The 15,544-nt window shown below is 45.8% G+C and overlaps 1 protein-coding gene across 3 annotated transcripts; it reads left to right on the top strand.

The window, feature by feature from the left end:
• The first annotated feature begins 4,345 nt into the window (after positions 1 to 4,345).
• On the top strand, positions 4,346 to 8,803 carry FCRLB (Fc receptor like B). Of its 3 annotated transcripts, none has more exons than XM_061185802.1 (6): positions 4,346 to 4,376; positions 4,672 to 4,692; positions 5,030 to 5,284; positions 6,866 to 7,132; positions 7,790 to 8,080; positions 8,388 to 8,803. In XM_061185802.1, the coding sequence occupies exons 1-6, from the start codon at positions 4,346 to 4,348 to the stop codon at positions 8,801 to 8,803; spliced, it is 1,281 nt and encodes a 426-aa protein (XP_061041785.1). The 3 variants fall into 3 exon arrangements, with proteins under 3 accessions (XP_061041785.1, XP_061041786.1, XP_061041787.1); XM_061185803.1 differs by having other exon boundaries at positions 7,935 to 8,080; positions 8,388 to 8,594; XM_061185804.1 differs by lacking the exon at positions 4,672 to 4,692 and having other exon boundaries at positions 7,935 to 8,080; positions 8,388 to 8,594.
• Positions 8,804 to 15,544: the final 6,741 nt, after the last annotated feature.

Genomic DNA, 15,544 nt, shown 5'->3' with positions numbered 1-15,544 from the left:
GGTTTTGGTTTCTTACTGTGAGTGCATAACATAATGGTGAAAAATACAGTTTGGTGCCACTGCCTTAAATTGTGCTTTGGAGTTAGCAGTTTTATCCCCTGTTGCTTTATGCCATCAATGCAAGTGTCAACCTAGTGAAAAAGGCAAATAACCTCTTAGTATTATTATAAACATAGTTTTGACTTTGCAGGCCCCTTAAAGGGTCATTAGAACCCCCAGGTATCTACAGACCAAAGTGAGAATTATTGAACTAGATCATTCTTAAAGCCCAGCCTGACACTACTCTTAGAAATCCCAATATTTATGCATTTCTGAAGAGAAGAACCCATTTATTTTTCTATTCCTAAATCAGTTCTCTAGGTATAATAAAATAATTTTGACCTCAACTTCAGGTCAATCATTTTAAAGCTTTTAACTGGATGCTTTTTAAAAGTCTAAGTTGTTTATATTACATGTTTCTTTATTCCTTTGTACATCTATGAGAAGAAGCAGCAGCTTCTGCACAGCAATGGAAATAATCAACAGAGTGAAATGGGAGAAAATATTTGCAAACCCTGTATCTGATAAGGGGTTAACATCCAAAATATATAAGAAACTCAAACAACTTAATAGCAAACAAACCAATAACCGGATTAAAAAATGGGCAAAGAATCTGAATAGACATTTCTCAAAAAATGACATACAGATGGCCAATGGGTATATATTATAAAAAGGTGCTCTATGTCACTAATCATCAGGGAAATGCAAATTAAAACCACAATAAGATATCACCCCACACCTGTCAGAATGGCTGTTATCAAAAAGACAAAAGATAACAAGTGTTGGCAAGGCTGTGGAAAAAACGGAACACTTGTGCACTGTTGGCGGGAATGCAAATTGGTGCAGCCGCTATGGAAAACAGTATGGAGATTACTCAAAAAATTAAAAATAGAACTGCCTAATGAACAGTAATCCCACTTCTGGATATATATCTAAAGGAAGTGAAATCAGTATCTCAAAGAGACATCTGCATTCCCATGTTCATTGCAGCATTATTTACCATAGCCAAGATGTGAACACAACCTAAATGTCAACAAATGAATGGATAAAGAAAATGTGATATATGTGTATATATATTATATTATATACACTATATATTGTATGTATTATATATATCTATTATACACAGAATGGAATATTATTCAGCCATAAAAAAAAGAAAATCCTGCCATTCACAACAGTATGGATGAACTTGGAAGACATTATGCCAAGTGAAATAAGCCAGACACAGAAAGACAAATATTGCATGATCTCATTATGTGTGGAATCTGAAATAGCCAAACTTGTAGAAGCAAAGAGTAGAATGGTGGTTGTCAGGGGCTGGGCGAGAGAGAGAGAGAGAAAGTTCTGTATGAGGAATTGACTCACGAGATTATGGAGGCTGAGAAGTCCCATGATCTGCCATCTGCAAACTGGAGACCTAGGAGAGGATAATTCAGTCTGAATCCGAAGGCCTGAGAACCAGGGGAGTCAATGATGTAAATCCCAGTTCAAGGGCTGGAAAAGATGAGGTGAGATGTCTCAGCTCAATCGTCGAGGAAGGAAAAAAAAAAAAGAGGTAAATTCCTCTAAACCCTGGCTTTTGTTCTAAAAGAGAAAATAATATCTAAAACACAATACATTTATGTAAATTAATAATACAAAATATTTCTCAAGCGTAAGTATGTGCATGTATAAAGGATTGTAAACATTATATAGTGGGTGCTCATGTGGGGGAGAGAATGGTAATGTGAATGAAGGCAAAAAATCATAATAAAACGAGAGGAGACTTGAAAAGACTAGTGATGACAGTCTGCAGTGAGCATGAGACACAGAGCAGATTTTAGAGTGAGACAGATTTCTATTCAAATTCCAGTTCTATCACCACAGTTTCCACACATGTAAAATGGAGATAATAATAATCCTTCCTTAGAGGGCCCTCATGGGGATTAAATAAAGTAACATCTGTGAAGCACTTGGCGTGGTGCAGGCGACATGCTCACGGCTGCAGCACTCACTGAAAGTAAGCTGGTGTCATCATCAATAGCAACAGCAGCAATATCCCATTATCATCACTGAAAATGTCTTGTTCCTCAGAATTCTTATCAGATGATGGCATATCTTGTCCAGAAATTATGTCATGATAGGCTTCAAACAATTGCTCAGCTAACAAATGATAACTGTTAAATTTCTCTGCATAGTAAAGGCGTGAAGAATTAGAAATTCTGCAGGGAAAAGTCCTGGATGGAGAAAAAGATCCAATTTGGGAAAAATTTAGAAGAAAGCCTAGAATACAGAAGTGTGGGTGGGACATTCTTCAAGCCAAAATTTGAGCACTGTATGATATGAACCCTATGGGTGATTCTAGAAATTTTCAGGGAAGATCGGACACCTCACAAATTTTGAGTGTAATCAAGTCTCTTATGGAGGGACTTCCCTGGTGGTCCAGTGGTTAAGACTCCGTGCTCCCAATGCTGAGGGCCCGGGTTGATCCCTGGTCAGGGAACTAGATCCCACGTGCTGCAACTAAAAAGATCCTGCAAACCACAACTCAAAAAAAAAAAAAAAAAAAAAAGATCCTGCGTGCTGCAACTAAGACCCGGCGCAGCCAAATAAATAAATAAATATTTTTTAAAAAACCCAGCTCAACTGCCTAAATACATGAATCACCTCCAATGACTTAAAAAAAAAAAAAGTTTCTTATGGAATCAAGTGAAGAGGCTGAGATCTGTCTTCTGAGTGATAAGAAGCCAAAACAGAGTCGGCTTGTGTAGACTAAGGGACAGCTGATGGGTGCATTACATTCTTATCATAGAGGTGGTGACCTGGTGCAGAGGTCAGACCTTGGGGGCAGGTTGTGGATGATGTGGGAAGGCCCACACAGGCCCCGGATGAGGCATCAGGCAGGAAGTGGGGAAGCTGGGGGCACTGCCTAGCCTGGGCCCTCCCAAAGCAGACAGTTTATAATCTCTGTTCCTTGTATCTAGTTCTCTCCCTCCCCCACTCCTGAGCACCTTATCAATTACCTCCCTACTGTTCAGACCCATATGACTCTATCTCTCTTTTATCAAAACATGCTCTCAAAACAGGATCCTAAGTGACCAGCTTAATTTAAAGGACCAATCACATTTCCCTAAGGGGCACCTGCATTTCAACAAGGACTAGCACATTAAGAGAAATTATGAGGGAATTCTCCGAGGGACGCTTTGGGCATCAGCAAGGAAGAGGGAAAGGGACTGTCTTTAAGAGAGTTGACAGGGTCTGAAAATCGATCTCCTTCCTGCCAGAGCTCCAAGGGAAGGAGATGCCCCAGTATTAAACAGCCACGGGTGAGGACAGAAGACGGTCCAAGGAGACATACTATCAGGTTGGAAAATTCATTAAGTATTTACAGGAGAATTCAGGTTCCCCATTGCTCAGGGTATGATCACATGGCTTGGAAAGCACAAGCAGTAGAGTTGGGAGGACGGTTCTGAGAAGCTTCTAAGGGGCTGATGCAGTGACTTCTCTAACACAGGTAAGAACTATTAGAACTGGGGCATGGTTGGGGACAGAGAGAAGGAAGGAAGGCACAAGTGAGTGGAGATGCTATAGGGTGAGATCATTGGGATGGGTAGGAAAGAAGAGTTTTCTAATTTCTGAAGGTTTAAGGTTCCAGGAAGGGAGAAAGGGGAAACATAACATTTCTATTCTTGACTGTGACACTGTAAGACAGTGACAGAGAAGGTGGTTGGTGAGTCATGCTTTTCTGTCTATTCACCCATGGGAGGATGTGAACTCTGGGTGCACGCAATCCAGTGTCAACCTCACTAGGCCTCACGCCAATGTCTGTCACCGGGAAGTGAGCAGAATAAACGTCCTGGGTGGACCTCAAGGACATGAAGATGTCTTTCTCAATTGAGGCTTATGGAGCCTGCTGGAGGATGGGGGGGAGGTGGGATGGGAGTGGGATGTTCAGGGGAGCCTGAAGGTGGCAGGGTCACCTGCCAGAGTCTGGGGTTCTGTGTGGCTTTTGTGGGCTGCAAAGGGCACAGACTCTGCTCAGCAGGCCTTCTCTACAGGAGTTGGGGCTGGCCTGAGATGTGAGGCGGCTTCAGGGGTTGTAGGTGGGACGATGTTTGGTGCTTGGGACACCTGAGAGTTGACACGTATCCAGCCTGTCTCCTGCTCTCTCCAGCCCACCGTCTTCAGGAATTAGAAATGGGTGGGAGAAGCAGCAGTGTCTCCGAGTACTCAGTGGTCAGCACTGGCCATCTTCTCTCTCTCTCTTCCCCCATCCCATGCCGGTGCATTCCCATTGTCTGCAGCTGCTGCTGGCAGATCCATCATGTGGGAACTGACAGCCCTCCTGCTCCTGGGTGAGTCCTCAGTGAGGTAACAGTGGCATAAGGACTTTGGGTGTGGGGAAGAGTGGGGGCCAGGGTATTTCTGTGTGTGTGTGTGTGTGTGTGTTGGGGGAATATTCAATCCTCGATTCGTTATCTATTTTTGGAGAGGAAAAGAAGGGGCTTTCTGAGAGCTGAGAGAAATAAAGGCAGAAGAAAAACAGGTCTTGAGACTTGTTGAATCTTTCCTATGGTCAAGAGAGTCCCTTTCTTTCCTCTCATCTCCAACATTCTCCTTCTTCTTGCTTCTTTATTTCTTATTTTGCAGTTCCAAGCAGTGGGCAAGCTGGTGAGTCTTACACATCCCTCATCCAAATTTTCTACAACTTCCACTCCAACCATCCTAAGTGACCTGCTTGGGTACTCCCCACTTCTTAGCTGTTCTGGGGTAGTGACTCTTCTCATGGCTCCTCAGTCCCAGTGACTCAGTTTGCCTGTAGGCACTGGCACTTAGAAATGGTGCTGACCAAGAGACTAGTTTGTAGCCCAATGAGGTCTCTCCTCTCGCAGGGATGGGTCCTGGAAGCTAGCGTTTTCTGAGATTTCCCAACCTCAGACCTCATCTTTGGGCACCTCACCGTGATTCTCTTTTTCACATTGCCCCCTCCCATACCCCACCCTCCCAGCTACTCTGGAGAAGCCCATATTGTCTCTACACCCACCCTGGACCACAATCTTCAAGGGGGAAAGGGTAACCTTGCGGTGTGATGGGTACCACCCTCTGCTCCTGGAGCTCCGACCCATCAGCACTCTCTGGTATTTGGGCCACCTACTCCTGCCCTCTCACAAGAAGAGCATCGAGGTGCAGACACCAGGGGTGTATCGATGCCAGACACGGGGAGCACCTGTCAGTGACCCCATCCACCTCTCTGTGTCCAATGGTGAGTGTTTGAGCACGGGGGAGGGGCAGCACACATGTCCTCTGGTAGTGGTGGCCCTCCTGTGGGGGAGGACACTGGGCCACTCCCATTGGGGCAGGAAGGAGGGGGTTATATTGAGTCTCTGGGGGCAGGCAGGGACCTGCTTGGCACTATGTGAGAGATGCAGTAAGCCTTGCGTGGCCCCAAAGGTCCCTTACCATCCTGCCACAATGGACACTAAATAAACATTTCTGTTCATTTAGTAGCTCAGAAGAGAAGAGGCTCCAAGGACCTGGTATACTGAATAGAGAACTTCTGAGGAGGGGGGTTGGGTAGGGAGAGAAAGGGCAAAGCAAAGCAGGAAAGGTGAGGGTCCCTGGGCAGGCTGCGTGCAGCTGGGGGAATTACTCCTGCTTGAACAGTGTGATGCTTCTCCATGCCTCCCATCACTAAAATACGGCCAATGATAGTATCTATTTCTTTGGTTGTTGTGAAGATTAAAAATGAATTATGATAGGTTTTCAAAGAAAAAAGCAGATGAAGAAAGCACGTCAGCAAAATTTTATTATAGACATGTACACATGTGTACATAAGAGTCAATTAAGAAACTAATTCCCTGAGGGATAAAGGATTTCCAAACAGGATAAAAGAAATAACAGTAATTTGTTCATTAGGGCACAGGATTGGCTACTTTGCAGGGAATATTATGTCATTTTAGCCTGGTAGGTTATATTTTGTATTCAGAATTTAAAGATCATCACTCAGTGTTCAGATTAGCACTTATACTTCACATCCATACTCTGTGGTTTCTTGTTTGGAAATTGATAGCGAGTACAGATAAGATATTGAATATGATAGACGGTAGTCACTGCTTGCAGAACTGTGAGTGGCACAGAGATTGTGGCTATCACTTGCAGAATTCTTTCTCGATGTAAAACACCTAAAGTGGCATCTAGCAGACACTAGGGCTATGTAAGTGTTGGCTATGATGATGATGGTGATCAGGTAAATAAGGGTGCTGGGGGAGGTGCCTAAGGCTGGGGGTGGGGTCAGGTAAGTTTTCTCAAGGAGACAGGATCTAAGCCCAGATCTGCAGGATAAGTAGGCCTCAACTACAGCAGGTGAAGGGGTCTTCTTGGCAGGTACAAAGCCTCTGGGCTCAGAGCAGGGCCAGTTCTCCCAGCAGTCCAGTATGTATGGACTTAGTCTGTATTAGGAATGGAAGGTGGAGAGAGAAAAGGAGACATGGGGCAGGGGAGAATCCTGAGATGGTGCTGAAAAGGTAGGCAGGGGCCAGGTCAGGAAGGCCCTGATACCATAAAAAGGAGTTTAAACTGGATTCTGATAGGCATTACTCTTTGAGGCTGGAACCAAGTCTCAGGCATCTTTGTCTTCTTAGTACCTAATAAAAGGCTGGCCTTCCCCTTTCCTTCCCACTCACCTTCTGATGCTTCTTGTTCTGAGGCTCCTGGGGTGCCCAGTAAAGGGGGAGGGAGTTGGTGAGGAGAAAGGGGGAGGATGGGGGAGCAGGGAGGCGGAGAAGTATGGGAGACCTCAAGGGCTGGACTTTCTCTTGGAGTCTGTCTGTGCTGACTATCGTAGACTGGCTGATCCTGCAAGTACCCTATGCTGCGGTGTTCGAGGGCGAGCCGCTGGTCATGCGCTGCCGCGGTTGGTACGACAAGGTCGTCTACAAACTTCACTACTACCACGATGGCCAACCCGTGCGCTACTTCCACTCCAGCGCCAACTACACGGTGCCCCAGGCGCGCGCCAGTGATAGCGGGCGCTACCAGTGCTCGGGCACCATGCGCATCCCGGTGGAGAGCGCGCCCATGTTCTCCGCCAAGGTGGCCGTGACCGTGCAAGGTGGGGGAGACTTGGGGCCGGGGAGGGAGGCAAACGAGCCCTGGGAAATTCTGGGACAGAAACCAGGCGGGGAAAGGAGGGGCGGAGGTTACAGTAGCTGGCACATGGCGGATTTCTCTGCGGGACCAAGTACACATTCTCCTCTCCTCCTTCTCAGTGAAGTCGCACTTGATCTGTAGCCTGCGTGGGGGCAGGTGTCCCTTCTCCCCGATACACATCCGGCTTCTTACTCCGGGTAGAGACCCCCATATTGGGGGCAGCTCTCTCCGCAACCCCAGCCAGAAAGACAGCGGCAGTAGATGGGATCACTGTGGGACTGGGGCGAGGGAATTGCTCCTGAGCGTCTTGCGAAGCAGGCGCAGCGACCCCCTTCTAGGCTGGAGAACCCGAGCTGGGTGTCAGTCGGGAGGTGACACGAAGCGTCATACCTGGTCCCGCCTCCTTTCAAGCTCTCCCCTCCCTCGTGGACTCGTTCCCCACATTTCAAAAGACTTTCCTCCCTCCACGTGTACACACAGCCTCCTCCCTGGTCGGCTACGGGCCCTTGTGGGAAACCGGGAGAGGGGTCGTGGGACTGTGGACCAGCCGGACCTGGTTCCCTGCGACCCTTGCGCCGGCCTAAAGTGCATCCTTAGGCACTGGGCCTCCTCTCCGCAGAGCTGTTCCAGGCGCCGGTGCTGAGGGTGATGGGCCGGGTGGAGGCTCGCGGCGCGGCCCTCGGCGGAGTGGTCTTGCGGTGCGAGACGCTCCTGCACCCTCAGAAGCGCGACACGCCGCTGCAGTTCGCCTTCTACAAGTACAGTCGCGCCGTGCGCCGCTTCGACTGGGGCGCCGAGTACACCGTCCCCGAGCCCGAGGTCGAGGAGCTGGAATCGCACTGGTGCGAGGCTGCTACCGCCACCCGCAGCGTCCGGAAACGCAGCCCTTGGCTGCAGCTTCCGGGGCGGGGTGAGTGACTGCCCTTTCGGAAGCCCACCCGGGCGGGTAGCCCCGCCTCCGCCCCTCTGGAACGCCTGTCTCCCCAGCCCCGCCCCTTCTCCCCGCGCCTTCCATCTCCATCCCCCATCTCCGCCCGCCTCCCCCTTCACTTCCCTCCCCTCCACCTCTGTTCCCACCCTCCTCATTCCCCTTACTCCCCTCCCCGGCCCGGCGCTTCTCTCCCACCCCCCCACCCCCATCCCTTGCCCCCTCCTCACGCCGCAGGCCTTGGGAGAAGGATTTCAGCCGTGCGGTTCTCTTTGTGCTGCGTTCACAGGTTCTCCCCTGGACGTGGCGTCCACCACCGTCCCGGTCCCACAGGCCGCGGCTTTGGCGCCCGGTAACAAGCCGCTTTCCTTCAGAAAGCCCCCGCTGTCCAGATCGGTCCCGTCGGTCACCTCCGTCCCTAACGCCCCCTCAGCCGGGCTGCTGTTCCCCGCGGGCGGAGGCCCCGCTGCTGGGCCACCGGCCTGCGCTCCGCTGACCCCCTTGGAACAAACCACTGGAGCCCTAAAACCCGACGTGGACCTTCTGCTCCGAGAAATGCAGCTGCTCAAAGGCCTTCTCAGCCGGGTGGTCCTGGAATTAAAGGAGCCACAGGCCTTCCCAGAGCCCAGGGACACACTCGAGACCCCCGCTTCCCACTTTGCTGTGAGTCAGGGAACCCCTGAGACCACTGCTGTGGAGAGCTGAGGGAGGGTGTGGCTACTGCCCCCTCTCCAGGCGTATCCATCCCTGGTCTCTCCAGCTTCCCATCACGTGGAGACCCTACAAAGCCATCTCTGTTTGCATCCCTCTGTCTTACTGTGGCTTCTAAAGTGTGGTGGCTGCCATGTCAATCTAACACAGCACATCCTTGTAACCACAAGGCCTTCCCTCTGATGTCTTCCTTCCCCTCACAGATTTCATTAAGGAAGGAGAAACCTGTTATTTACTACTTTGAGGTATATGTTTGGAAGTTGAATTTAGTCATCCTTAGCTTTTCATATAAATCCACCCAACATGTATTTCAGCACAGGCAATTTTTTGGTACTTAAGGTTATTTGGTACTAAGCTCGTTGGAACGTTTAAGGGTCAAGTTGTAATTATTCATCATGAATTTAATGTTAAATTTTAAAAGACTTTCAGTTCTGTTTCTGATGAGTGTATACCCTCAAAGTCCTGGGCTAGTTTTAGAGAGGGAAAGGGACTTGTATGGGCCTTCATTCCAGGTTACAAGGGTCAGCATACTGTTAGACTCACCCAGATGCACCTCCTGCACCAACATAGCTAGACAGGCTGATGGGCTCTGGTGGCAGCAGGCAGGCCATGCTCACTTTAGCCTAACTAAACAAGAGGTACTATTAGCATCAAGAAATCTCTTTGAAGAAAGTTTAAGACAAATTCTCAAAATTGCTGAATTCTAGTTTTTAGCAGGTTCTTACCTCCCTAAGAGCCATTCCAACACTAACATACAATTCAATTTTTATAAGTCCCTCATCTGCCTACTAAAACTATTGGTTTTCTGCAAGTCTGGTGAATTATTCCCAGGAGGTTTATTTCTCATTGGGTCCTTACCCTTCATCAGTTAACCTTTACTGCTAAGGCTTAGAACTGATAACAACTCTACCCTCCCATCCTTCTACTTGATACATATTCAGTCACAATGCAATTTCCCATTTCTTTTTGAACAATTAACCAGAATAACATCAACATCCTTCATCCTTTTCTTCTTAGTATTATCTTCACCATGTTATTACTGCAAAGTCACTGAAATTATAAAAAAGAGAGAGGCAGGTGGGTACACACATAAATTACAGTGCAATGTGATAAGTGCTCTATGAAACACTGGGAATTCAGAGGAGGAAACTGAATCTTGAAGGAAGAGCAAGATTTCACCAAGTAGAGATGTGAAAAGATTGAGGGGTAGGGCATGCAGGCTGAGGGTGCAAAGGCAAAGAGACATAAAAGACCATGGTGTGTTTGTAGAGCTGCAAATAATTGAAAGTGGTTGGAGAATTATGTGTATTTATGCATGTGTGTGTGTGTGTGGGGGGTGTTTTAGGCAGAAGGTGGCAGGAGACGAACATGGGGAAGTAGAAAGGGATCAGAACATGAAAGTCTTGTTAAGAGGTTCTTTAACCTGCTGGATATTTGGGACGGATATTTGGAAGCATTCCTTATTGAGGGCATCAATAAGCCTTACTGGAGGAGAAGCTAATTTAAAATTACAAAAGAGCAATCAAATAAACTGATCTCAGTGGACACTTGCTTAACCCTGAGGAGGTATGTCCAGGCCCTATAATCCAGTACTGGGGTTCTGGTTTACAAGGGTCTTTGTGGTTCCGATTTCCAGCTTTCTAATGCAGGCTTAGCTCACTTCTCAGAACACTCCCCCAGCAAACCTCCCCTGGCTAACCCCACTCTACTCCCGTGGCCCCTGAAGTTTCTGCCATCCCTGATCTAGATAGGAAGTGACTAACATTAGTATCAAGAGTCTAGGTAATCAAAGAATCGAGTCATTAAAAAAAAATCAGTTGATATGTATAACTGATTCACTTTGCTGCACGGCAGAAATTAACACAACATTGTAAAGCAACTATACTCCAATAAAAATTAATTTTAAAAACTCAGTTGATCATTTTTTAAGAGAGCAAAAGAGTGAAATAGCCATTCAAAAGGGAGTTTTATCTCTTCAGTATCTCCTCATTCACACCTTTTTAGCAGCCACAATGTCTTTCTTCCTGTCCTGCCACATACCTCCATTTAGGGCTAGGGATATGGGGAGTGGGGAAGAGCAAGAACTTATGGGTTAGAATGATGTGTGTGTGGCAGGGGAAAGAGTGAATTTTATGCCCTCTAGTCTCCACTGTCTTTAAGCCCCCCAGCTCTCGTTGATCTTCCCCTACAATACCTGTTAACGATCTCCCGGGAACATCTGCACTAAGGAAATATCAAGAGATATCAGACAGGCAGCTTACTGGCCATGCTCCTCTGGGGAAAAAAAAAAGTCCTCATCCAGCTTCTGTTTCAGGTTCCAGCATGCATTTAGGGAAACACTGGGCTAGCCCAGGCTGCATAAGGAGAATCTCAGGCTCATTCCCAAGCAGCAAGGGTAGCAACAAAATGCTGGAGAAACCTGGGGAGGAAAATGCTTCTCTCTGGTTCTCTGATCACTTCTGTGTCTCAGACTCAGACCTCGACCCTAAACCTGTGGGTGTCCATACCAGATATCAGGCAAGGAACCCAAATGTCCTCCACCAGAGAGCAGAAAGGGTTCTGGCAAGTTTCATTTGGATCTCAGCTTTACTCTCTCATTCTGTCCTCCCTGAGTCTAAGTTTCTTATCTGGACTTAACTCTATGGAAAGAAGGAACTCAGCTCTTTGGGTTCTACACTTATGACTTTTTCCCTAAAAGAGTGAATCAAATCCTCTAGGTTAAAGTCCAAACTCCCTATCATGACATATAGAGCAGTCACACTGACCACTTGCTCTTTCCCCAGCACACCACCCTCTTTCATGCCTCTGTGCCTTTACATATACTTTGGCCTCAACCTCTGTTGGTGGGGAGTGGGCTGCACACACCTTCTGAGCTCAAGATCTGTCATTTGTCAAAAGAGGGAAATAAGAGTACCCTTACAGAGAGAGACAGACAAATGAACAGACTTTTTCATTACTAGAGGTTTTAAGACATGGGATGCTAAGGTGCTTAAAAGCACAGAGGAGGGGCACTAAGCTCAGCGTGGAGGTTCACAAATCACTTACCAGAGAGATGACATTTGCCAGTTCCTACTGATGAGCTCTTAGATGATTTTTAAACTTTTGCTGTTTTAAATTATGCTGCAATTAATATTCTTACACCTATATCTTTATGCACATATTTGAGTATATCTGTGGGATAAACTCCTAGACTTAAGTAGAATTGCTGAATCAAGGAATGTGAGTCTTTTTTAATTTTAATAGATATTTTCAAATTATGCATGAGAGAGCTTGTTTCTCTTACCCTGGTCAGGATAACACAGCATCATACTTATATATTTCTTAATTAGACCCAGAGAACCCCTTGACTCTTTATCTGCTATTGAATTCCCCCAGTTGGATCTTGGTGACATTACTAACCTTGTGTTGTGCAACAGCCCAGCAGTACAGTCCTTCCAGAGTCAATATCCCTGTTTGTAATCCTAACCCATCCGTCTTCTGAATTCTTGTTAGCTGGTCTGCAGTTAACTAAGAGAAATGTACTCCTGTCTATATTTCCTTATTAAATGAGAACTTTCTGCCAAGTAGAGCTCTTATTCCAAGCCATGTCATCCTGGTTCTTCACCAAATTCCCAACATGTACTACAGTTTGCCCATATTGGTTTAGTTTACTCCCCAGTCATTACACCTGCAAAGATAATTGGTTTCAATGCTTGACATTCTAATTATAACGAGGCCTCATATAACTGTACATCCCTGATTCAGCTAACATCTGAGGCTGAAGAATTGGTATAGTACACGTTAGCTTTTTTCAGTTCAAAGGAGCCAATCTCATTACAGTGATGTGGGAAATGACCACTCTCCCCTTTCTTTACAGTTAATATGCTCTTAATGTAGCGTGTTAAGTTGTAATAGCCAAGCTAATCAGCTTTGGACCTAGAGGTGACAGAGTATAGAAATTAAGAACCCTGGCTAAGCAGTTAATAGACTTGGGTTCAAACATCACTTTTACTACTTACCAGCTGTATAGCCTTGGGCAAGATACTCTGTCTCTGAAGTTGTGTTTCCTCATCTGCAAGGCATAATTATAATAGTAACTTCCTTACAGAACTGCTAGAAGAGATTATGCAAGTAACATACTTGGTAGAAGCAGTAAATTGTTATTATGACTGTAATTCACTGAATCTAAAATGACGTTGACTGTAGGTTGCACCATTAAAGAGAACACTAAGAAAGGAAATTGTGGCCAAGTAGCCACACGATGTCTTTTAGGCTTAATTAGAAACAGAAAATTAAAAAATCAGAATCACTCTAAATATTCATAAAAAAGGACACTATAAGGAAAATAAATTGGGTAAGGTATTCCTAAAACTATTTCACTTTCAGAGTCTGACTTTTCTGAAACACTTTTCCACTCAGATTTAGCCAAGTCTGTGTTTTCCCATTCTTGTAACATACTCTTTCCTGTGAAGAGCATTAGTAACGCAGCGTTTCTTAAAAGAAGGCTTAACAAGAGTAACAGTTACCGTTGCCAGACTTTTAGGCTGGTTTTGCAATTATCTGGAGTTAGCTTACTTTTGACTTCTACTTCAGGAATGTTGCTGAACATGTCTGCGTCACCACTCACTCCACTTCTCCTCACAACCTATGAATATTTCACCTTCATCTCTAGAAATTTCTCCCAATATGCTCACACCCATTCTTAAATTTTGATGCCAGTACTTTAATGTTCATGCTTGCTTTAAGCAATGAAAACTATGACAAGACAACAATTATAAGATGCATCGTGGTTTCAAAGATGTTAAATGTAGTTTGAAAAAAATTATTTCTTAGAATTAATAAAATACAAAATGCACCCTAAAAGCAAATCTAGGAGAGCAAATTTTAAAATGTCTAGAAAAAAAGTTACATATGACGCTACATGTAGCCTGAGACTAAAGGTGGACTTCTTTTGAGTTGAAGTGGAGGTTCTCAAAAATCTGAAAGGAATTTAAAGCCTGTTTAGTTCAACCAAGAAACCACTTATTGAGACCTTCTAAACTTCTCCTGCCATGTGGCCACACTTGACTTTTTGTGAGGATGTGGTCCTTATTACCTCCCAAGGACAGCCCACTCTATCTCAGGATAGCTCTGGTAATTAGAAAATTCTTCCTATGGATAATGAGCAAAATGATTTTGTTATAGCTTCTACTCACTGTGCCTCCTAGGGTTACACAGAGCAGATCTAATTCCTGGTCCTCTTGTCAGGCCTTTAGATGTTTAAAGACACTGCTTAGGTTATGCTTAGTTTTCTTAAAGATAGACTTTGTTTCAGTGTTTTCAACTGTTCCTAATTTTGAGTTCCTTCTCCATCCTGGCTTTTCTTTCTTTTTTTAATATTCAGAGTTCTTTTTTTTTTCTTTTTTAATTAATTTATTTAATTTATTTATTTTTGGCTGCGTTGCGTCTTCGTTGCTGCGCGGGCTTTCTCTAGTTGCGGCAAGTGGGGGCTACTCTTCGTTGCCGAGCGTGGGTGCGCGGGCTTCTCATTGCGGTGGCTTCTTTTGTTGTGGAATACGGACTCTAGGCGCACAGGCTCAGTAGTTGTGGCACACAGGCTTAGTTGCTCCGCGGCATGTGGGATCTTCCCGGACCAGGGCTTGAACCCGTGTCCCTTGCATTGGCGGGCGGATTCCCAACCACTGTGCCACCAGGAAGTCCCCATCCTGGCTTTTCTGAGCACATCTCCAATTTCTCTATATCTGGTTTACAATGTGGGACCCACAACAGAATGCCGTTTCTCAGGTGGGTGTGTCCAGGGAGAATGAGGCAGGAAGGCAGAATTTTATTTTTATTTTTTACAATTAAGCAATTGCACTTGTGACAGGATGTCAAAAGTGATATTTCATGATACAAGAGACATGGAATTCTGAAGCCGGATCATCATACCCAGAATTTACAAAGGAAATGGTTAAGGATCTGTTCCCTGACTTTTGGACTCTGAAATCACATCAAGGAGATAAAAAGGGGTCAGAGTATGGAGAAGAGAGAAGGTTTGTGAAGGTTTCTTTGCCATGTGAATAGTCTCCATCACAATTCTTACTCACAGTGGGGAGTTTTGGAAAGCTTACCCTCTCCTCATCAAGCCTAATAAGGGAGATGCCCATGGACTCACCCAGAGAGGTCTGAAATGTGTTGCCCACAGTAGGGAGACACAGGGAACTAAGCCTGACTCACCCCTGAGAAAGCTCAGGTGAATTGTGGCTGTAGGATGGAAGAGCCTGTTTTGGGATTCTGCACTACAGAAGTTGCTGGGGCAAAGCCACGTGTGTATGTATTTCCATAGTCCATGAAAGACAGAGAGCTGGCATGGGTTCCCGTACAATAAGGAGGGGTTGAAAAAAGCACCAAAAAGCTGGAGGTGAATCTAGATTCTTAGGGGTTGAGGAAAGAGGTGCAAGTGCACTCCTGGAAGAAAGATGCATCTGCCTTGAATAGAGGAGAGCAGTCCCCCCAAAAAAACACCTCTAAAAAGTCCGCAGAAGTGCCCATGGGAGAAAGAATTGGCCAGTCACCTCCAAGCTGAGAGAGCAGGAAGTTATTTGCCCAGCCAAAGAACTTTCTACTTCCTTATCTATCCTCCCTCCCTTCCCTATTCTCTCCTACTTTGGCCTAGGTGAGGTGAAAAGGAAACAGACGCTAAGGAGAGAGGGAGGAGGTATGGAGAGAGAAAGAGAGAGAGAGAGAAACCAGTCAAGCTCCTTTCCCAAGTCAGGA

The sequence above is a fragment of the Eubalaena glacialis genome, chromosome 3 (assembly GCF_028564815.1).
Source record: "Eubalaena glacialis isolate mEubGla1 chromosome 3, mEubGla1.1.hap2.+ XY, whole genome shotgun sequence".
NCBI lineage: Eukaryota > Metazoa > Chordata > Mammalia > Artiodactyla > Balaenidae > Eubalaena > Eubalaena glacialis.
This window is presented reverse-complemented; position numbering and strand designations above follow the sequence as displayed.